This window comes from Lingula anatina, chromosome 5, assembly GCF_051362555.1.
Source record: "Lingula anatina isolate TDL-2025a chromosome 5, LinAna3.0, whole genome shotgun sequence".
NCBI classification, from domain to species: Eukaryota; Metazoa; Brachiopoda; class Lingulata; order Lingulida; family Lingulidae; genus Lingula; species Lingula anatina.
This window is the reverse complement of record NC_141771.1, coordinates 9,689,952-9,713,415: the sequence shown is the minus strand read 5'-3', so window position 1 is coordinate 9,713,415 and position 23,464 is coordinate 9,689,952. Positions and strand designations below refer to the sequence as shown.

At 35.6% G+C, this 23,464-nt stretch overlaps 2 protein-coding genes across 4 annotated transcripts in view; both read left to right on the top strand.

The window, feature by feature from the left end:
* Positions 1-23,464, top strand: part of LOC106151416 (uncharacterized) — a 101,804-nt gene that overhangs the window by 38,726 nt on the left and 39,614 nt on the right. The window lies entirely within an intron of this gene.
* Positions 1-23,464, top strand: part of LOC106150894 (serine/threonine-protein kinase/endoribonuclease ire-1) — a 37,003-nt gene that overhangs the window by 1,927 nt on the left and 11,612 nt on the right. For 2 of the 3 annotated variants that reach the window (XM_087012813.1, XM_087012812.1), the window contains exon 2: positions 22,992-23,383. The exons of the other annotated variant lie outside the window; for it this stretch is intronic. Coding sequence is in view for 1 of the 2 variants with exons in the window: in XM_087012812.1 (XP_086868938.1) it covers positions 23,006-23,383 (378 nt within the window). In the remaining variant the exon portion in view is untranslated. The remainder of the gene's footprint in view (positions 1-22,991; positions 23,384-23,464) is intronic. 3 annotated transcript variants of the gene reach the window in all.

The following is a 23,464-nucleotide window of genomic DNA, read 5'->3' as shown; positions in this document are numbered from 1 at the left end:
AATAATCCACACATACAAAAAACTTATAGTTAAGGGATTAACAATTGATACACTTGAGTGCAGGACAATGGTTAATTAAAATGAAACTCATTTTGAACAGTTCACAACATTATAACTAGCATGCAATTAAATCAGTACCAATTATTATTATAATTATAATTAGTTTTATTATAATTTTACAGCATACTATCTTGTGATGTCAGCCTCATTAGAAAAAAAGCCCTGTATAAAGGTTTAGAAGAGTTAGCAGTGATACATAGCACTTCTAGGTCCAGTAGTACAAGGCTTGGAAGAAGTGTGAGATAAGGAGGATTGACCCAAGAACATGAAATGAGAATTCAGTAACTCACAGAAGAGGTATAAAACTAATTAAATATTTATTGAAAAGATAAATTCTAAGTTTCTCACAATACACAAACACCATTCATATTCCTTTTTATTTCCAAAGTAAATTTATTCAATTTATTATTATTATTATTATTATAATTATTTAAATTTGATGGTGTGAAATCCAGTCCTTATGGTTATTTTAGTGTTCATACATTTTCAAATATTTTATTTTTGCAGTAAGCTATTGTACATATCAAAACAGAAATGACAGATATAAAACAAAATTATCACGAGTATCAGTTTACTGACCAAACATTCATAAGACCTGTAATATGCAAGTCACTTAGTAGAAGGATTTTTTTCATTCTACTGTAATTTGTGCAACAATTCAGTGAACATAAAAAATAAAGGCATAGAAAAATAAGGTGCTTTCCTTTATCCCTTTCTCATATCAAAAGTAAAATGCAACTCTGTACACAATCTGTTCATAAAATCAATCATTTTAAAAGTTAATATCATAAATAATTTTGACCAATTCCGCCACGTTCTTTAGGATGAATGGGACAATATCCCACAAAACAGAATTGTAACCCGTGTTGAAGGCTTGTCGCGCTGTCTACAGGAGATAATTGCAGTACCCGGTAGACGCACACGCTGTTAGGCACGTGACCTTTCACGAGCACACACTAATGCTAATTGTTTGTGAATTTAATGACATTTGATGGCGTCTTTTCAATTTTATAGACATTTCTTTACGTCTGTAGAAGTCACAGTGAAACAGTCGATTTGAGGGGATACCTCTTATAAATTTTACTAAATGGTATAAAATGTGTATATTTTCACCACTATTTTGAATTTTTTTAACCATAAATCATGTTAGACACGGTATCCGTAATAAAAAGTACTGTCACGTTCTTACTTCTTTTTCAGAACGCGATTGGTAGAATTCCAAAAAAAACGCTGCCACCAGTTGAAAATAAAACTATGAGGTTTATTCAACTAAATTAAGTTCAAAAGTCACAACTTTCGGTTATCTTGACCGTCTCTACATGTGTTCAAATCAATAATCTCTCCTCTGTTTTGTGCTACGCTCTGTACTCCAATCTAATCTAATCCAATCTCTAATCTCTAATGCAATGTAACTGTAATTGTTCTTTAGCTACGAACTACAACCCTTTTATAGTGCTCCAGCGGTACGGGCCGGAGGAGCTCCAAAAAAAGTTCTAGGGATCCCGGATCCCGGAAAAGGCGCTCCTTAATTAGAACTGACAGAAAGGGCTCCCGCTTTAGGGCAGTCCAGTGCAAAAGGCGCTCGGAGCTCCCTTGACCAAAAGGGCGCTCGGAAAAAGGCGTTCGTTAATTAAAGCTGACAAGAGGGGCACGTTGCTCTGGTCATTCCAGTGCGAAAAGCTCTGTTAATCAAAGGTGACAATGAGACGCACATTTAGTGCACACTTTAAATTGAAACTGATAAAAACGCAACAGTACTATTTCTAACAGTTGACAGCTGTGAGGTGATCATTTGTAAATAAAAGTACATGGAAATGGGGGTGGGACAACCTTTTTGACCAATGTTGTATAGCAGAAAAAAATACAATTTAAAGATAATAATCAACCACCCCTAGGTCACCAAAGTCACCAAAAATCCGAAGGACACGTGCACATCCCTAATGGCAAGTTTAAATATCCCCAACGTCTCATGTTCCTCACTTTAATGGATAGAGGATACCAGTAACAACGATATAAAAAATATATACCCCCCAAATGACTGCAAAGTCACTACTAAAGGTCTACGGGTAGATAGCAGAAATTACGATGTAAAAATTACAATCAACCACAATAACAATCAATCACAATTCTGAATAAATATCAATCTACAAGCCTGTTGATCTCGCAGATCAACTACGTTACTTAGGCTGCTAAACAACAAGTGCCCCCCCCCCCCTCCGAACGCCTAATTAACAGGTTTCCAAATGCAGACTGTGCCGCAGATACTTTCGGGTCAAATGAGAGCCAGCCAAGGGCACATTTCGGGGACACCATTGATCACATCATGATGGACATTCACAGGTGTAGGACCAGAACAGAGCATCTCGGAAACCAAGGGACAGACGTAAATCATTACACTTGCGCGTGTCTTTCCTCATGGAAAAATTAGTCTTTTAATCCAGTAACCTACGCGTAAATTATGTTTTCATAGCCTGGTTTACCTGATCCATTAGTTTTATGCATCAAGCGGATCTGGGAAGGGAGGGCCCAGGGGGTCTGGACCCCCTTTTCTTCAATGCTGACCATAATGTCCCATAATGTACTGATTTTTAGAAATACTGAATCCTCACCTACATACGCCTGTGTATTTTAAAATTACTCAAAATATGCATCCAATACCACTAAAGAAACCCTATTCAGTCATACAAGTGAATTAAAACGTACAGTTTGCCTATTTTGGATAATATTTACAGTACAAAAACATTATATTTCAAAAACGTTTTCTACTATTTCATTTTATCCCATGAAGTCGCAGGCAATATCTTTTGTGGAGATAAAGTCGCAATTTATCCTATGAAGTCGATTTGACAGTAAAATCAGAGCATTTATTCCATGAAGTGGTAATATGCCAGACGTATCAAGGTCAGCTGTATAGAAACAGGGCAAAATAGGTAGGCCTACATTTATAAAGTCCCGCTTCCCACGAACTATCATTTGCCTACAAATCACCATGCAAATCACCTTCCGTATTCCCCTGTCATAACTGTATTTATGTCTCCTCCATCCCAGTGCACCACAAACTTGCATAGTCCCATTCATTACAAAAGAGAAGGCAACAAAGACTATCGGTTGTTCGTGATTTGGCCAAACAAGGCCGCTTTTCATTATATAAACTCACTATCCTAATAATTTTAACAATAATAACAATGTAGCAAATTGTTGCCTGCATTAAATGTTATGGCCTTAGGGATAAAAATTAAATATCAGGACAGATGTTTCATCATCTCTGCTGAGATTTTATGTCTGGTCCCGCAGGCATCAATATGGAGGTAGATAATTTTTCTAACCAGCCAGTGACGTTATTGTCTCCAATTTAAAATTTCTTGAAAATAGATCACTCGTTTTGACTTGCAGCTGATTGGGGTGTGCTGCAATGTGACAATTTGCCGGCTAGTTAACTATGCAACTTTCTGTAGATTTTAAACATTGTTTGATAAACCGATTTGATCACGTTTGTGTTGTAATTTTACATGTCCAGGCAGCGATTAGGACAAATAATATATATATATATATATATATATATATATATATATATATATATATATATAATGAAATCTTCTTTTAAAAAACAAATAAAGTACAGTATGTTCAAAACTTCGCTAGGCTTTTGTATCTATTTTATTTTACGTACTTCAACATGGCATATATGTACCCTCTACCAGGGCGACTGATAGATTTTTACGGATATTCACAGATATGTCTCTAGCTAGATAGAGTGTAATTTTAAGCTCAAGTCACCCTGTACAGAAATCTCAAGGTTGATTACATGGCTGGTAATTGTTTGCATAACTGCTCAGGCACTGCCACTTGGCAGGTCCAGTCCAAGTCTGAGTGACAGCAATCAAGACAGTTAATTGCTCTGACCTTAATCACTTGCTCTTCTGACACAGATAAAAATAGCCCCCAGTGAATAGCTTATTACTTCAGCTAACTGTGGAATCCCCTGAAGTAGTTGCAGAGGTATAAATACTGGTGCAGTAGCAGCCTGAAAGCATTGTTACGGTATGGAGCGTGAAGAAGCAGATCGGATAGTAAGCAAATTTTGGAATTTCCAAGGGCTGACAGAATATCAATTTGAAGCGGTGAGTGCTGCAGTCAGAGGGAAGGACGTGTATGTTGGAATAAAATGTACTGGGTGGAAAAAAAATCTCGAAATTTAATAAAAGTACTGGATGGAATAAAAGTACTGCCCTGAAAAAAACCTTCACACCACTCCTCCCCCCCCCCCCCAAAAAAAAAAAAAAATGAAAAATAAATAAAAATAAAGAAGAGAAAGAAAAAAAAAAAAACTAGCTATTTATCAGTGTTAAAAAAAAAAATTTCACCAGGTAAAATTCACTCAGTATTATAATTTATTTATCTTAAAAACAGGATATCTAATTTATTTTCAAAAAATAAAAAAAATTGCCGTGAGTTAAATTTAATAATCGCCAGGGTCCGAAGACCCAGATATATCGCACCTAAGCCGCCTCCGATAGTCATACGGAGACGTTATTCGAAGTAAATTTATTATCAGATATAAGGTTTGTTTTGCATACGTGTAAACTCCTAAGGGTTAAACTTACATAGAAGTGTGATTTAACATCGTTTATATCATAAATCGGCATGAAATAATTGACGTTTGAAAAGAGACACTTCTTTGCTGCACTTGAAATGACCTTCTTAGCTATAAATATGATCCTATCACCTCGCGACATTACATCATTCGATCGATATACATGAGTAGTTGTCACTGTTGAGGAGAAAGTACGTCTATTTATAGGAACTGAAATCAGATGACGCATGTATCGTAGTGTTCAGAGAGCGACTTCAGCTTGACCTACTTTCCAGTGCGTATGTCGAACAGTAGCTGCACCGATATTTCTTCTCATTATACTTAAATTTAGGAAAATAAAAAACTTGACTTGTACTTGTATATTTTCCCACCGGTACGATAGGTATTTAATAAACATACCGGGTGGTAGATTTTTGAAAAATTAATAAGCGTACTGGGTGGAAATGGAGCGTACCGATGGGAAGAAATTTGAAAAATTAATTGACGTACCGACCGGTACGTTTATTTAATACTTCAAGGTATGTGAGGAAACACCGGGAGTGATAGCCGCCATTTTTTAAAGCTGCAGTACGGAATTGTGGGATACGGCTCACTTCGGGAAACCCCTTCCAACCACGTGACTGGTTTTTGCAGACAGCAGAGCCTAGACAGGTTGCGTAACGTGCAGTTAGCATATCGTCGCGAAGCGAAGCTCAAGCAGAGCGAGAATAAAGCCCTCTGCGCGCGGGCAAAGATAATTGCTTTCAGATGGCATTTCTGTACAGGGTGACTTGAGCTTAAAATGACAATCTATCTAGCTAGAGACATATCTGTGAATATCCGTAAAAATCTATCAGTCACCCTGGTAGAGGGTAGCATATATGTAGATATAGACAAAAGAATCTTCACAAGTCGAGGGCGAAATATAATATTGCATGTTGGAGAGATTTCTTACAAGCGATAAAGTCGATAAAGTCACACGTCTAACACGCTCGACTGTCGCCCGTGACAGATGGCTTAATACACAAATAAGGTATTCTATAGATGTTTATGTATTTCGTAGTTTCATTAACCGGTCATGGTAACAGTCAATTGTGACTGGACCTGAAATTTTATTCCCTGCGACGATTAGCATTGCACCGTTAGCCAATCTGCTCAATATTCGAATATTTTGATCTTGTAGCGGACCACGAGTAAATGAAGAAACACCGTTGGCTAAGACTGCTGTTCATTCACGCAGTGTGCACAGAACTGAACAGAAACTGGTAAAAACTATAAAAAGACACGAAAAAAAAAAACAATAAAGTGAAATATCGAGATAATAAACTAAATATACTAAATAACTTAATTCATGTGATCTTAACAAAAAAAAAAAAAAAAAAAAAATCGATCTTTACATACGTGTAAGTTAACTGCACTAATTATTCTTTTTTTTTTTAAATTTTAAACACTTACACTAAAACAATATCCAGACTCGTTTTTTCCGCTGCTAACTGGCTGCTCAGAGACGGCCATGACAATCTGAGCTGGTACTGTAATTTCATTTGATAACATAAATATACATGTACGTGTTGTTCATGAAAATGCTACACCCATACCAACATAGACTTTAATAAACACGATGCTCATAACTAATTATGTTACTGATTATAATTATGAAAAACTTATGTAAACTTATGTAAACTACACAAAAAACCTCTATATAAGTGAATTACACTTGGTTAAATACATACATTTTACACAAGCTACACGTAATATTATAACAAACCTCCACTCTGCCATAAGTAATAAATGACCGCGCAGAGTACTTGCAACATCGGCTTTTATACAGTTGACCACATGACTAAATGAACAGATGTTACTTAATTGAGCAGTGTTAGTAGTTTCTTCTCTAACACAATATAAATAAACATAAGAACATCGTGGAAATAAAAATAAATTTTGAGAACTACGCATATAATTTCTGCCGTGTCGGCAACAGATCTCTTCCCTCAATTTTACTAAAGTGACTAACGTCATGATATTTTATTCTGTTTCAGTCGAATATTTAGCTTAAGTTTAGATTGTGGTGGAAAGTTTGTTTTGGAAGGGAATATTTTATTTTTGTATTTTCTGAGATGTTTTTGTGGTCGATTTTAGCCTTTCGTTTTGATTATTATGCTTGAAACACCTTAATATGCTGCAATGTAGACCTACTTCTGATGTCCCCGATTGATAAGTTTTCGAGAAACCTAAATGTGGCAATAGCTAAGGCCTGTTTTTATCGTTGATGAATGAATCAGACAAAACTGTGTAATCTCACTCTTCCTTAACATTTCAATAATGCACAACGCATTTTATTTATCGTTGATGCGTAAAAATACATGCATAAAATGGAACAAATTACTCCCACTATCTCGTTTTAAAATGTATCATTTAGCCTTACAGATTAATTTGTTAAAATGAAGGTGAGGAGAAGAATAACTCATCCCCACATGTCTCGATCTCTGTTGTGCATCCTTATATATATAGTAGCTGACTCCTATCACTGCACATGATAAACATTATATAAATATTTACTCATTCGCTGAGGCTAAGGCTCGTTTTATTTAATTTTCGTCATCATTTTCGTATCATAAGGAAGGTACTAATTTTATGTAACAGAAGGTCAAATGTTTCTGCAGATGAGAGAGTAAGCCTGTGATCCCAACATCATATCTTAATTGTCCTGCTTTAAGTCAATAAGGTAAGCAAAGTTGTTTAATTCTGCTATCAGGAAATTATTCGAGTTGAATGTGTAATATTGGGTTTCAAACGACGACCTTTATTTGATGTTAAACCGAGTGCTATCGGCCTACTTCGATGTCAAGATAATGCCTTGCTGAATTGATTTTTAATTCTATAATCACGTACAGTGTAAAGAATAGTCATACATGTATTTTCCTTCAAACCAGGATCAATTATAAATTTACGTCAAAATAAACAAAAATGACTTTAACATATCGTAAATGAGACATCCCATAAAGTAAACACCAAGAAGGTCACTTCTTCATATGATCTCTTCCCCTCACGTACTCCTGCGTGCACACAAGGAGCGAATACTTCATTGAAACGAATCGAAACAAGTTATTGACTACAAAACATTGTGGATTTATAGCACATTTATGTTTCAGAGAGTGTTGCAACTTATTTTCTAGCTTTTGACAGCCTCTGATTTTTTTATAGTTACCATCAACTTTATTCTAGAGTTGCCTTCATAGTTTTTTTTCAACCCATGGCCAGGCTGACGTTTTCAATGATGTGTTCATGCGCTATTGAATAATTACTAGTAAATAAAAATAAATTATTTTCCACGAGTATTTCACATCTAAGATATAAGCGCGTTTATTTTACCCACAGATTTGCCCAAATAATTACTATCTATATAGGCTATGAACCAGGCCCCGTATGCACAAAAAACTCTTATCTTAAGTGAAAAATTCTCCTTAACTTTATAAGAAAATTCTTAGCTGAGGAAACCCCTTAAGTGGTGTGCACAAAGTGCCTTAAGAATTTCCTAAGCCAAGAATTTTCTCAAATAATAGGAATTTCCTCAACTCTGTAGGATTTCTCTTATGTGTTGAGCTATGTTTAGCCTGTGCATTGACCAATAGAATTACCTGTTACAATAGCCCACACTGGGGAATTCCTGGGGAATCCATGTTTGAAGAAATCCTTTACTTGGATATGATAAGCCTATTAGTTATTATGAGAAGAGTTGAAATATCAATCGTGTAGGCCAAGAAGTTGTAACTTCTTGTGAAGGCCTAGTATTCTTCATACTCTGACAGAAAAAGAGGCATGTCATCCAATCCCCAGACCCAACACTAATAATAATAATAATCCAGTGACATAATTACATTTTAATCAAAAGGCTGTTGGCTGATACATGTGCACCAAACTCCCCTATCAGTGATAATTCTGTAAAAAGGCCCCATAAAAAATATTAGTTTACCATCATTGGCTGTATTCCCAGAGCTTTTAGATCGATCTATCCCCGCGGGGAGTCTCACTAGTTTACTGTCAGATAATCCGGCTTAAATGTCAGTCCCGCCTACTAAAAGCTGTAAGGGGGTAATTAACTTTCGTGTCCGCTCGGCTGACTGCTATTTAGCGTGAACCCCCAGGGAGTTAGATCGATCTAAAGTAGATCGATCTAATATCTGGAAATGGGGTCATTGTCACCTACAAGAAGTGATTCAGTAGGGCGTATTTTTGCTAATACAAAAACACATTGAATTTAAACAACGATGCCCGCCGGACCGTCATTACATACACTAAAATAGGGAACGTGCCATGAGCAAAGCTAGTAGTAACATAAATTGCTGTGAGAGGCACTCTTAGTACAGGGAGAGTCTGTTTTTGTGCATGAGGTGCACATTTGATGGGGAAATTTTACATTATAATTTTTTATATGAGCAGAAAAAGTTATGCGGCCGGGGATGATAAAGTAATATTTTTTCATGGGCCCTAGAAAAGAAATAAGCCCAGCATATATTTATTTCATGACTATGGCCATTTACATGTCATCGACTTATATGTTTTAAGTGTTATCTGTGATGAAAAACTGTGGCATGTAATTCATAATATTAATATTAATTTTAATTATTAATTTCACTATTGACCCCACGTATGCACATATTAAATACCTATGTTAATTGTAAAAGTATTGATGCGTGAGATTCCGTGTTATCAGGTGGTTTTCGGGGATTGTCATGCCCTCTCCGTTATGATCTTTATTCAGAATACAAATAACAACATAGTAACTTTGAGCATCTTACCAGAATGGATAAATTTAAAACACTAATGACTGGTAAGGTTAATGAACATATTATTGCTCTTGCCAATTATTAATGGTTAGCCTTCCAAAAAAGGGACTGTGCTGCACCCATTACCAGCTGAGTAGGTAGAGCCATTTGGGCTCTGCCAAATATGTTTTGTATTTTTCATACAAGGAGTCGTACAATATCACTATTTAACTTAATTCATATTTATTTATATTTGCATTACTTTTGTACATTTTCATCTATCCATGTAGATGCATACGTTACAATGTGAAAAGCATTAAATGCGCATAAGCAACATGTCATAAAAAGTGCCCACTCAAAATTGTTCACTTTAGATATCCCTGAACAGAACGACAAATTTTATCTAGGTACACACATGTTTCAGGGTAAAAGATCCACATTTTCAGAAAAAGAACCCCCCTTTTGAATTTGCTGGCTCCGGTCCCGTGAACACTAATGTAAATATGACGTATCAAGATCAGCTGTATAGAAACATGGCAAAATAGGTGGGCCTACCTTTATAAATTCCCGCTTCCCACGTACTATCATTTGCCTACAAATCACCATGCAAAAAGATATTATACATGTAAGTAGCACATTTAGTAGGTAGAGCCATTTGGGCTCTGCCAAATATGTTTTGTATTTTTCATACAAGGAGTCGTACAATATCACTATTTAACTTAATTCATATTTATTTATATTTGCATTACTTTTGTACATTTTCATCTATCCATGTAGATGCATACGTTACAATGTGAAAAGCATTAAATGCGCATAAGCAACATGTCATAAAAAGTGCCCACTCAAAATTGTTCACTTTAGATATCCCTGAACAGAACGACAAATTACAGATGTAACTGCCAGAAGATCCGTAATGAAAAGTATCCCCGCTCTATCAAAATGAAATCGCTGGTAAATCTCATGATCTGGGTAAAAATCCAAAGGATTTTTGCGGTCCCGAAATATTCTTGGTCTTGCGACTGCCCATTCCAGTTCATCCACTTCTTCACGATAAGCAGCAATAATAAGAGCGATAGAGAAATAATGGTGCTGCACAGCTTTGATTAGCACAAATGAATGCCACTGTGTTGTACAGTCACTGAATCTAAGGACAAAATTTCCACTTAAGAGACCCAATGAGGTACCTTAAAGTTAAGGAGATATTTGGGGAAATTCTCATCTTAAGATGCTTTGTGCATACCACTTATGTTAAGGATGATCACTTAAGGGAATTCATAGGGAAATTCTTTAAAAAATACACTTAAGATGTTTTGTGCATACGGGGCCAGGCCCGTAGCCAGGGGGAGGGTGGGGGTGGGGGGTCAGGGGGTTCGAAAGAACCGCCCCTTTTGTCAGGAAAAAGGTCTATTTTGGGTAAAATTTTATCTAGGTACACACAAGTTTCAAGGTAAAAGATCCACATTTTCAGAAAAAGAACCCCCCCTTTTGAATTTGCTGGCTCCGGTCCTGTGAACACTAATGTAAATATGACGTATCAAGATCAGCTGTATAGAAACATGGCAAAATAGGTGGGCCTACCTTTATGAATTCCCGCTTCCCACGTACTATCATTTGCCTACAAATCACCATGCAAAAAGATATTATACATGTAAGTAGCACATTTAGTAGGTAGAGCCATTTGGACTCTGCCAAATATGTTTTGTATTTTTCATACAAGGAGTCGTACAATATCACTATTTAACTTAATTCATATTTATTTATATTTGCATTACTTTTGTACATTTTCATCTATCCATGTAGATGCATACGTTACAATGTGAAAAGCATTAAATGCGCATAAGCAACATGTCATAAAAAGTGCCCACTCAAAATTGTTCACTTTAGATATCCCTGAACAGAACGACAAATTACAGATGTAACTGCCAGAAGATCCGTAATGAAAAGTATCCCCGCTCTATCAAAATGAAATCGCTGGTAAATCTCATGATCTGGGTAAAAATCCAAAGGATTTTTGCGGTCCCGAAATATTCTTGGTCTTGCGACTGCCCATTCCAGTTCATCCACTTCTTCACGATAAGCAGCAATAATAAGAGCGATAGAGAAATAATGGTGCTGCACAGCTTTGATTAGCACAAATGAATGCCACTGTGTTGTACAGTCACTGAATCTAAGGACAAAATTTCCACTTAAGAGACCCAATGAGGTACCTTAAAGTTAAGGAGATATTTGGGGAAATTCTCATCTTAAGATGCTTTGTGCATACCACTTATGTTAAGGATGATCACTTAAGGGAATTCATAGGGAAATTCTTTAAAAAATACACTTAAGATGTTTTGTGCATACGGGGCCAGGCCCGTAGCCAGGGGGAGGGTGGGGGTGGGGGGTCAGGGGGTTCGAAAGAACCGCCCCTTTTGTCAGGAAAAAGGTCCATTTTGGGTAAAATTTTATCTAGGTACACACAAGTTTCAAGGTAAAAGATCCACATTTTCAGAAAAAGAACCCCCCCTTTTGAATTTGCTGGCTCCGGTCCTGTGAACACTAATGTAAATATGACGTATCAAGATCAGCTGTATAGAAACATGGCAAAATAGGTGGGCCTACCTTTATAAATTCCCGCTTCCCACGTACTATCATTTGCCTACAAATCACCATGCAAAAAGATATTATACATGTAAGTAGCACATTTAGTAGGTAGAGCCATTTGGGCTCTGCCAAATATGTTTTGTATTTTTCATACAAGGAGTCGTACAATATCACTATTTAACTTAATTCATATTTATTTATATTTGCATTACTTTTGTACATTTTCATCTATCCATGTAGATGCATACGTTACAATGTGAAAAGCATTAAATGCGCATAAGCAACATGTCATAAAAAGTGCCCACTCAAAATTGTTCACTTTAGATATCCCTGAACAGAACGACAAATTACAGATGTAACTGCCAGAAGATCCGTAATGAAAAGTATCCCCGCTCTATCAAAATGAAATCGCTGGTAAATCTCATGATCTGGGTAAAAATCCAAAGGATTTTTGCGGTCCCGAAATATTCTTGGTCTTGCGACTGCCCATTCCAGTTCATCCACTTCTTCACGATAAGCAGCAATAATAAGAGCGATAGAGAAATAATGGTGCTGCACAGCTTTGATTAGCACAAATGAATGCCACTGTGTTGTACTGTCACTGAATCTAAGGACAAAATTTCCACTTAAGAGACCCAATGAGGTACCTTAAAGTTAAGGAGATATTTGGGGAAATTCTCATCTTAAGATGCTTTGTGCATACCACTTATGTTAAGGATGATCACTTAAGGGAATTCATAGGGAAATTCTTTAAAAAATACACTTAAGATGTTTTGTGCATACGGGGCCAGGCCCGTAGCCAGGGGGAGGGTGGGGGTGGGGGGTCAGGGGGTTCGAAAGAACCGCCCCTTTTGTCAGGAAAAAGGTCCATTTTGGGTAAAATTTTATCTAGGTACACACAAGTTTCAAGGTAAAAGATCCACATTTTCAGAAAAAGAACCCCCCCTTTTGAATTTGCTGGCTCCGGTCCTGTGAACACTAATGTAAATATGACGTATCAAGATCAGCTGTATAGAAACATGGCAAAATAGGTGGGCCTACCTTTATAAATTCCCGCTTCCCACGTACTATCATTTGCCTACAAATCACTATGCAAAAAGATATTATACATGTAAGTAGCACATTTACCAAACCAACATCATATTAATTCAGTTAAAGGGCATGATACGATGTCCCAGAGTTGGCAGAATTTTAAGTGATCGTTAAAAAATGATTTGCTTCTCTAAATGACCACCGTTCTGTTATTTTATACGTCCATCCGCAGCATTCTACATGTACCGTCCCCATTGACTTCATGAAAGAAGTGTTTTAAACCAATCCCTTCATGAACCAGGTATACCAGGTGTACCTTCTGTATTCCCCTGTCATAACTGCATTTTTCATACTTAACGTAAGTTGATTCGGGTGAGATTATTTGTGGTCTCTTGAACAGAGTGCTTGCTTAATTGTGGAAAATAAACTTGAGGCTCTTACTGTGTATATCTGACTGGACATGATAATTGTGGTGTTCCAGTCGTCAATGGTTCTATACAGCCCGGAAGCCACCGGTCTGTCGCTAGGTGGCTTTTAGACAAACCGGAAGTCTTACACTTCTGAATCAGCTAAAATTTTGGAGATTTATAGGGTGTCAGAAACGGTGTAATATCTTGGATATGAAAGTACTCAGGGTAACATTATGTACATTGACATAATGAGAATTAAATTTCCAATAATGTGAGATACACCACGAGTTGATGTGGAGTCTATTTGGTGTTAAAATTAGTTTGAAATCGAAAATTTACGAAAGCTATCATTAACTCTGATCTTTGTATCTATAGTGCCTCCGAACAACTTTTAATTACTAGTAAGTTGTGGCAAATTTATTCAGCTTTCTGTCAATGTAAGCATGTGAAAAACTTTGCCTTAAGCTGTGAATGGCACAAATCAATTCACGACCGTGTAAGCCTGAAAACTTGAACTTACAATATCCGTATATTAGCCTCGCTGTGACTAAGTGCTTTCTCAAGCGCTTCTGCCTCGTTTTAGTTTTTTACACCACACAGTATTACTTACATAGGTCACTAAGAATTGGGGACAATGAAAATAATTTTTCTTGGCACTTACCATGGTGCTAATATAAATAAATTTTAATATTTTTCTTGAAAATATAATTTTTTTATTACATGAGGCCAACTGATGAGGGTATTCCTTTCATTAAAATATGAAAAATAACAATTGAAAGACAATTTATATTTAATCACATTGTTACTTTTATTTTATTTTTTACATTTCAACTACTCTGAAACATTTCAACTAGTCTGAAACATGTTATCACTTACAGAATGTCAAGATTGTTACACCCATCAGTTATTAAAACTGTGCAAATATATATACCAGGGTTACATGTATGATGCAATAATTATTATTTTACATTATATTGTACAGTAATTACCCAGTAGGTGATAATTTAATGCTACCTTACTTGATTGGTACACATTTCTATGTTTTAAACCAACTAAAACACGATTCCCGTTTATAAAGTAGACCACTTCAATTTTCACAAATAATATAATTTCATAAATTTTCTCAGAGTTGGCAGATTTTCTTTCACTGATACCAGGTACAAATCCATATTTGTATTTGAATAAACTTATTTTATTTTGATAAGTAGATTTTATCTATAAGCCACATATAAAAAAACTTAGCTTGCACAGTAAAAATAAAACAATCTATTGTTTAGTTGCATATACCTTACACTTTTAAATAACTTCATATGGTCAAAACCTAAAATGATTTCACAAACTGAATTTCTATATACTGATAATCAATAACTATCAATATTAGCAACAGCACAGCTCAATAATATATTCTTTCTTCCCTTAGAAGTATCGCAGAGGTTGTAGTGTTCATTGCCACACAGAATTTGGAAATGATGGGTGCTTTTGTTATGATAACTGCGGGTCAAGGGACGGTAAAGGAGTAATCCTGGTTCCATGCAATTATGCTATTCTAGCCTAAAAAAAAATTCATAGAGTTTTCAATAGAATATCATTAAAATAATTTCTAACTACATTTATCACAGCCTCACACAAATATAATAATAATAATAATGACAATAATAATAATAATAGTAATAATAATAATAATAAATTGCAATCTTTGTACAATGTAATAGGTAAACTGTAACAATCAATCTTTATCTTAAACAGCACTATTTAAAACCCAACTTTACTTTAAACTGTACTATTTATACTTAATCCATAACAGTTATGATAAACAAAAATCACATGAAAGTCAGAGCACCACAGATTGTGGTGTTTCCCACTATCATGCCCTAATCATTGAAGGTCCTGTTACATTTAATGTGCGTACACTCATACATATTATTCATCTGTGTTAAATTGGCTTCCACTCAAAACCCCCAACTAATGCAATAAAACTTTTTTGTTGGGTTTACACGTTTTTTTCTCTAAAAATTAACACAATACATTTGCACCCCCCCCCCCCCCGGCCAAAAATTCGCAAATTATTCTTTTACCTTTATTGTACCATTCTTTATCAAATATTAATACCCCGCCCGATGTTACTTTACTATTATACCACAGAGGTTCAAGAGCGATATTGCTATTCATATCTTCTATACCGTAAGTTAAATATTTCCAGGAGATAATGACATCTCTCCAAAAACTTTTATTGTAATTGCGTAAGAGTATATGTAAATAATAATTTCCATAGTCAAAAATATTCCAAATAGATTGTAAAGCAAAGGTGCTCTGTAGAATAGTGTTATATACGTTAATTTTTTTGATGAATACTGGATCTGGATTTGGAAGAGAAATGAAAAGATGGTTCAGCATTGGGGTGATAAGGGTTTTAAGATAGTAGTTCCACCAATAGGGGTAAGTATTCTTCTATTCCAATACCGAAGCATACCCTCTATCTTCGGAATTTGTTTATCAAAGTGTAAAGTGACCATTATTCTTTATCACGATTACGAGAATCTCAGCACAAAGGAGAAAGATATAGGGAGACAAGGGGTCCCCTTGACAACAGCCTCTCGAAATTTTGAAAGGCTCCGACAAGTGGCCGTTTTATGTAATAGAGACCTTGCTATCGTAATTAAGGATATGAAACCACCTTTTTATAGTTTCCCCAAAATTTAAAAAAAGTATAAAACTTTTATCAATAAAGCCCCAATCTACAGAATCAAAGGCCTTTTCAAAATCGATAAGAATGAGTAAAGCAGGCATATTTTTCTTTTCTGCGATATGCATTAGATCATAAATTAATCTTGTATTTTCCCCAATATATCTTCCGACAATAAACCCGGACTGAGAATTAGAAATAATTTTATCAAGACAGAGTTTCATTCTTTCCGCTATACAGCCCGAGATCATTTTGTAAATAACATTTAAAAGGGTTGCAGGCCTCCAATTTTTTATAAATTTTCTGATTATATCGGCTTTTGGAATACAGGTTATAATCCCAAGATTTTGACTCGTCATCATTTTGTCATTGATTAAAATTTCATTAACTGTTCTAAATATAAAACTATGTAAATCATTCCAAAAAAAATTATAAAACTCTGCAGTAAAGCCATCAGATCCAGGCAATTTGTTATTTTTCATTTTTTGCAGCACCCTCAAAAGTTCCTTTGAGGTAATTTCGGTTTGTAAATATTCCTTATCAGGCTCGCTTAATTTGGGGACATCTAAATTTGCAAAAATTAATTCTAGGTCTACCTCTTCTAATTGATTAGCTTTTGACATGTAAAGGCGTTTATAAAAGAACTTTGCTTCATTAAGTAAAGGTTTTTGATCAAATATTGTTGTTCCGTCTAGTTCTAAATTCTGAATAGTTTTATTGACATAATTTCTGAATTCAAGTGAACAAAAATATTTCGTAGGCTTCTCTCCTTCCTCAATCCATCTGCATTTTGCTCGGACGAGGACTCCTTTTAGTTTCTCGTCTGATATTTTTCAACGCATCCCTTTTAGCCACAAGTTCGTCCAAAGAATTCTCATTTGGGTGATTCATTTCCATTACATTAATTTCTCTTTCTAGTTCTAATTCTTGCCTGTCCCTTTGTTTCTTTCTTGAAAGAGGAATGGGTAATTGTCATAAATTTATTAAGCTTTAATTCTAAAATTACGGGTGAATGATCAGATCGGTATGATGCATTAAAGAAAATATTAGAAACTGAATTTTGAAGGTTATCCGCAATCAAAAAGAAATCTAGTCTAGCCTGCCTTCTGGGATTCCTTCTTCTCCATGTGAATCTCCTCTCGTCAGGGTAGAGAAGTCTGAAATAGTCAATTATATTCATAACTTCAAGTAGTTTTTGCCTATAGCTCTAGGGTTGTTCACATTTGCATAATTTTCTGTGTCTATATCAGGGTTTAAGGTAAGGTTAAAGTCACCACAGATCAAGAAATTTTCATTATTAAAGTCTATTATTATATCTCGCACCTGTTCATAAAAATCTGGAGTATCCATGTTCGGGCCATAAATGTTGATAAGTGTGAATCTATTTTTTCTATATTTTCATCAAGAGCTAAAAGATTATCGTCGTTTGTTTTAAATTCCTTAAGGTACTCGAATTCAAAATTATTATTTATTAAAATTGCAACACCCCGAGAGTTAGTAGAAAAGAAATTAAAATATGCTTTTAACCCCATTCTGTACAAAACAGTGGCATTCATTTGTGCTAGTCAAAGCTGTGCAGCAACATTATTTCTCATTGCTGTTTATCGTGAAGAAGTGGATGAACTGGAAAGGGCAGTCGCAAGACCAAGAATGTTTCGGGACCGCGAAAATCCTTTGGATTTTTACCCAGATCATGAGATTTACCAGCGATTTCGTTTTGATAGAGCGGGGATACTTTTCATTACGGATCTTCTGGCAGATGATATTGAACCACCCACTAACAGAAGTCACGCAATTAGTGCCTTACTACAGGTTTTCATTACCCGAAGGTTCTATGCCTGAAACATAAAGTAATTATCAAATGTTTAAAATTTATTTCACTGTAACATATGCATCCACTTGTGTGGATGAAAATGACAATATGAATACAATTTTTGTGAATATGTTATTAAACAATCACAATGAGTAAGAATATTTACTTATTTACTATTTTAAAAAAATTACTATTACTACCATTACTCAATTGCCGATGAGTGCAGCACTGTCTTGTAGATCCCTCCTAGCAAAAGCGGAGGAGAGAAACTGAGCTAGTGCAATAATGGTTTCTTTTTCTTGACATTTCATAATTATAGTAAATTTTTCATCAGTTGTTTTTAGGCCAAAATGTGTATCGTGTTTTGTAAATACCTTATTAATGTGTATATTATTAATGTATCAAATGTGGTGGTTCAATTTTGAGAGAAGGACTTATGTGGGAATTTTAAAACTAAATGTAGAAAACTTCAGTCAAATCAAAAGAGATCCATAAACAGCTTTAACTTGTCACAACTGTTAGCCCTTGGCCATCATATTGAGTAGATTGTAATTCATTTCATCATAATTAACATCATTTCCATGACAAGTTGTATTTCAATTACTCTTGGAAAATTTTTCGATATTGATATCCATACCATGACATATTTTCATCAGAATCAGCTGGAATCAGGAAGCTGCTTTCAACTTTCTCATCAGCATTTGCTGGCTTATGTATTGCAGGAGCCATTTCTATTTCTAATCCAGACTCGCTGAAAACATTTCAGAATGCCCGGACATTTGGACCGGCAGTAATGAAAAATTTGCCGGACCGAATGGATTTTTGTCGGACCGAAAATCACTCTATTCGTTTGAGACAGATACTACAGGTACATGTACCAGCGCGATTAGCGTAGCTTACTTTGTTTGTGAATGTAGGTTTGAAATGGAAGGGAAAGAACGCTTTGGGTTTTATATAACTTTATTAGTGACAGATGTCGATTGATGACTGTAAATTCAAAATTGCAGCTCTTAAAACTCTTGTCGGTCCTTTGGACCGACCAAGTCCAATTTTTACCGGTCCAGACAAATTTTCCCGGTCATGACCGTTTCAGAATGTCTGTTCCAAATTCTTGTCCTCCCAATGATGGTGAGTCTTCTCTCTTTTTGTGAGAGCAGGCAGTTCACGTGGTGGTGGACCACCTCCTGAAATGAAAGCGAATATTTGCATGGGTCTCCAACCAAATACATTTGTAATTTGTCGTTCTGTTAAGGGATATCTAAAGTGAAAATTTTTGAATGGGCACTTTTTATGACATGTTTCTTATGAAATCCCCGAAAACCACCTGATAACACGTAATCTCACGCATCAATGCTTATACAATTAACATAGGTATTTAATATGTGCATACGTGGGGTCAATAGTGAATTTAATAATTAAAATTAATATTAATGTTATGAATAACATGCCGCACTTTTTCATCACAGATAACACTTAAAATATGTAAGTCGATGACATGTAAATGGCCATAGTCATGAAATAAGTATATGCTGGGTCGATTTCTTTTTTAGGGCCCATGAAATGTTACTTTATCATCCCCGGCCGCATTACTTTTTCTGCTCACATGAAAGAATTATAATGTAAATTTCCCCCATCAAATGTGCACCTCATGCGCAAAAACAGACTCTCCCTGTACTAAGAGTGCCTCTCACTGCAATTTATGTTACTACTAGCTTTGCTCATGGCACGTTCCATGTTTTAGTTTATGTAATGACGGTCCGTAGGGCATCGTTGGTTAAATTCAATGCGTTTTTGTATGAGCAAAAAATACGCCCTACTGAATCACTTCTTGTAGGTGTCAATGATGATAAACTAATATTTTTTATGAGGCCTTTTTACAGAATTACCGCCGATAGGGGAGATGGGTGCACATGTATCAGCCAATAGAGATAAACCCTTTTGATTAAAATGTAATTATGTCACGTACTCGATTATTATAATTAGTGTTGGGTCTGGGGATTGGATGACATGCCTCTTTTTCTGTCAGAGTATGAAGAATACTAGGCCTACACAAGAAGTTACAACTTCTTGGCCTACACGATTGATATCTCAACTCTTCTAATAATAAATGATAGGCCTACTAGTATAGGCTTTTAGCAAATGTAGGCTATAATGTGGACAAATAAAGCATTGAAATTTCACTCACCGGTTTTCCTCAGTTCCTTTTTGTAATCGATGATGTCCTTTTTTGCACTTGAAAGGAGGTTGTCCCACTTCTATTTGACACTTTCAATGTCTCTCTTCATATCAGGATTGTGCTGGTTTACACCATTCATTGCTTTGGCCCATGCATCTTTTTTGGCTTGTGCTGTGATCTTAGTAGAGAATCGTCCCCTGAGTATATGTTACTGCTTTACAATTTCCTCAACAAGTACCTCTTTCTCCTCACAATTCCAACTGGGCCCTTTTTTCTTATCTGCCTTGTTTAAAGCACATACAACACAGTGTATAAGTTTAATACGCACCAATGTGCTTGCTCATATCCAAGTAAAGGATTCCTTCAGGAATCCCCAGAAATTCCCCAGTGTGAGCTATTGTAACAGGTAATTCTATTGGTCAATGTACAGGCTAAACATAGCTCAACACATAAGAGAAATCCTACAGAGTTGAGGAAATTCCTATTATTTGAGAAAATTCTTGGCTTAGGAAATTCTTAAGGTACTTTGTGCATACCACTTAAGGGTTTCCTCGGCTAAGAATTTTCTTATGAAGTAAAGGAGAATTTTTCATTTAAGATAAGGATTTTTTGTGCATACGGGGTTTCTTTGGGTAATATCATCGTACAGCCTCACACTTGATTTTATTTCCTTTTTCTTGGTCATAATTGATCTTTTTATGTAATTATTTCTCAATTTTACAATGACTGGTTGATGTTGTACCTCTCTGCCTGGGATTCTATGAATTGCAGTTATATCATGGGGGCCCAGTTCAATGTTGATTTCTTTCTTGAAAAATTCAGGGAAGTCACTTCTTAAATTTTCTTTATTGTGAGGGGGGAAGTTTAGGACTCTTAATTACACTTAATTTTCTCGAGTATTGCTCGTTGTAGTTACTTTGTTTGATTGCTTCAGTTGATCTAGTATGATTTTGAACGACCCTTTCCTCCAGATCTTTTAATTTTTTTCTTTCTCATTCAGTTTCTCTTTAATGTTTTCATTTTCCAGCAATAGTGAGTCTATTTTGTCTTGCATTTTTTATTATTTATTATTATTTATTGCGGTTCAAGTACATTTTTTACAATGACTATGACCTAACAATATACATTATATAATCATATAACAAAAATCATTACTCCAAAATTTTACCCGTGGCCTCGGCAATTCTTAATTTCATCTCACTTTGTATGAGTTCATATTGTTTTTCTAGCATTTGATCGGTTATTGTTGCTACAATGTCAGTTATTTCACCTTTAGTGACTAGAGAACTGAATACCTCTTTTATGCCGGCCAGGTCACCATGGATGCTGGGTAGTTGAGAGTAAAGGTCCGCCCCCTCCATGCTCTCTTCTGCCACGTCGGAGTGACTCCATTTTATCTTTTTTGATGGCTTTTCAGCAGACGCTTTTTTCTGATTCTTGTATTGGTCGATTGTTGATTGAGTTGATTTTTCCTGTCACCTGGCATTTTAATCAAAGTCTACACAGACAGACACAAAACTGACATTAGCAAGGAGCTACGAGCAGCTTACGTTGTGCCGCCATCTTGACCCGTATCCAACGTTTCAAGTTTTGGTCGTTTATAATATGCGTAGCCTTGCCTGAGCCAATAGATTTATCTGCCTTTTATATATATATTATTTTCAGAACCACGACATGCGCATAGTAAGGTAGTAAAGATAATGACTTACACTTTCACTAATTGCAGATGATAATTATAACGGAATCAAACGAGTATATAGATAGGGAGTTACTGAGTGTAAGATAAACTTCTTTAAGAGTCAACGAGTGTAGAAATTGTTTTTGTAGTAGGAAAAGATGGAACATGTCAAAGTCACATAAAGTTCGATTTGATTGGTGAATTTCTCTATAGATTTGCACGTTTCCGACACGTGTTAAACACATGCAAACTAAGGATGGACATGGCCTAAGCATGAGTAGCTCAAATCATATTTCAAATATTCTAAATTGAAAACAAGTCTCTTAGAGATTACCTAATAAGGAATTGTTGCATGGTGGTTTGCAACATGAGAATGGAAAAGTCCTTGTTACCACACAAATACATGAAAAGAAAACAAGTAAATGCTTGATCAGTACGGAGAAACAGAGTATAAATAATTTTGAATTTGTATGAAGATAAAATCGGCGAATAAACGTTCGAAAGCTCGGGTTGTCGTTCTTCATCACTTATATCAAAAATATGAACAATTGAATAAAAAATGACAATAGTATCTTGGTAAACATAAAATGGTGGATACTGGAACTCAATTATGAACGATGGGCTTCAGTTACAGCAACAAAATCATATTTAAGAGGCCTGTTAAACGTATACAAGAAGTTTTTTAATGCATATTCTTTTGAAATTATGAAAAATGTTTTGAGAGCATGAAATTATTTGCGCATTGCTTTTTTAATTAACTGTTTTGTAGATGACTTCTTCGTAAAAGGTATAATTAATTAACCTAATTAAGACATTTTCACATGAAACATTTAACCATTGTAAAAATATGGTTCATATGAATATAATTCATCAGTCGTTAAAACTTAAAAGTATATTCTATAATGTTTTTTTTTAACAGTTATTTCAAGAAAAATGGAATTTAAAAAAATGCAAAGTCGGGCAACGATTAAAACAACCACCGTTACAGCTTGACAGTGACCTTATTGACAGTACAGCTGTCAGAAATCCAAGACTGGCATGACTTGATTCCTTTGTTTATGGTTAATTTACTGGTATTGTTGTGTTGATACAATACGTATGATAGATATGATGCATTGAAACGTCTCTCCCAAAACAAATTAAAATGGTATCCATTTGAAGTGCACAGTGCAAACTTGGTAAATTTACAGAAGTGTATTATGTTTTCGTAATTTCAGATTAATCTAAACCGATGGATATGTGCCGGGGTTTGTGCAGTATGACCGCCATTTTGTTAGTTTTAACACCCCACGTCACATCCTCTGATACCAATAACATGAGAATTGCGACGTCAGCAAAGCTCTTTATCGGAAATGGATCGGCCTCCCAGAGACATAACACCACCGAGACCACGCCTGTTACAGAGACCACGCCCACAACCACCGAGGAGCTCACTCGTGAACAAGTGATTTTAATCATTGCCCTGCAGATCTCCTTGACATGTTTCTTCTTTGTGGGACTGCTTGTGTGTTGCTGTCTATGTTATTGTTGCGGGGAATACGACGACTGCGAGGAAGGTCGAGAGGGATGTAGAGATCGGTTTTCTGATTGTTGCGAAAACTGTTTCTCGGTAATTTTTTTCTGTTCATTGCTTTTTTTTCTATCCATTATTGTCTTCACCTGCAGTCGTGGTTTCCAATTAAGATTACAA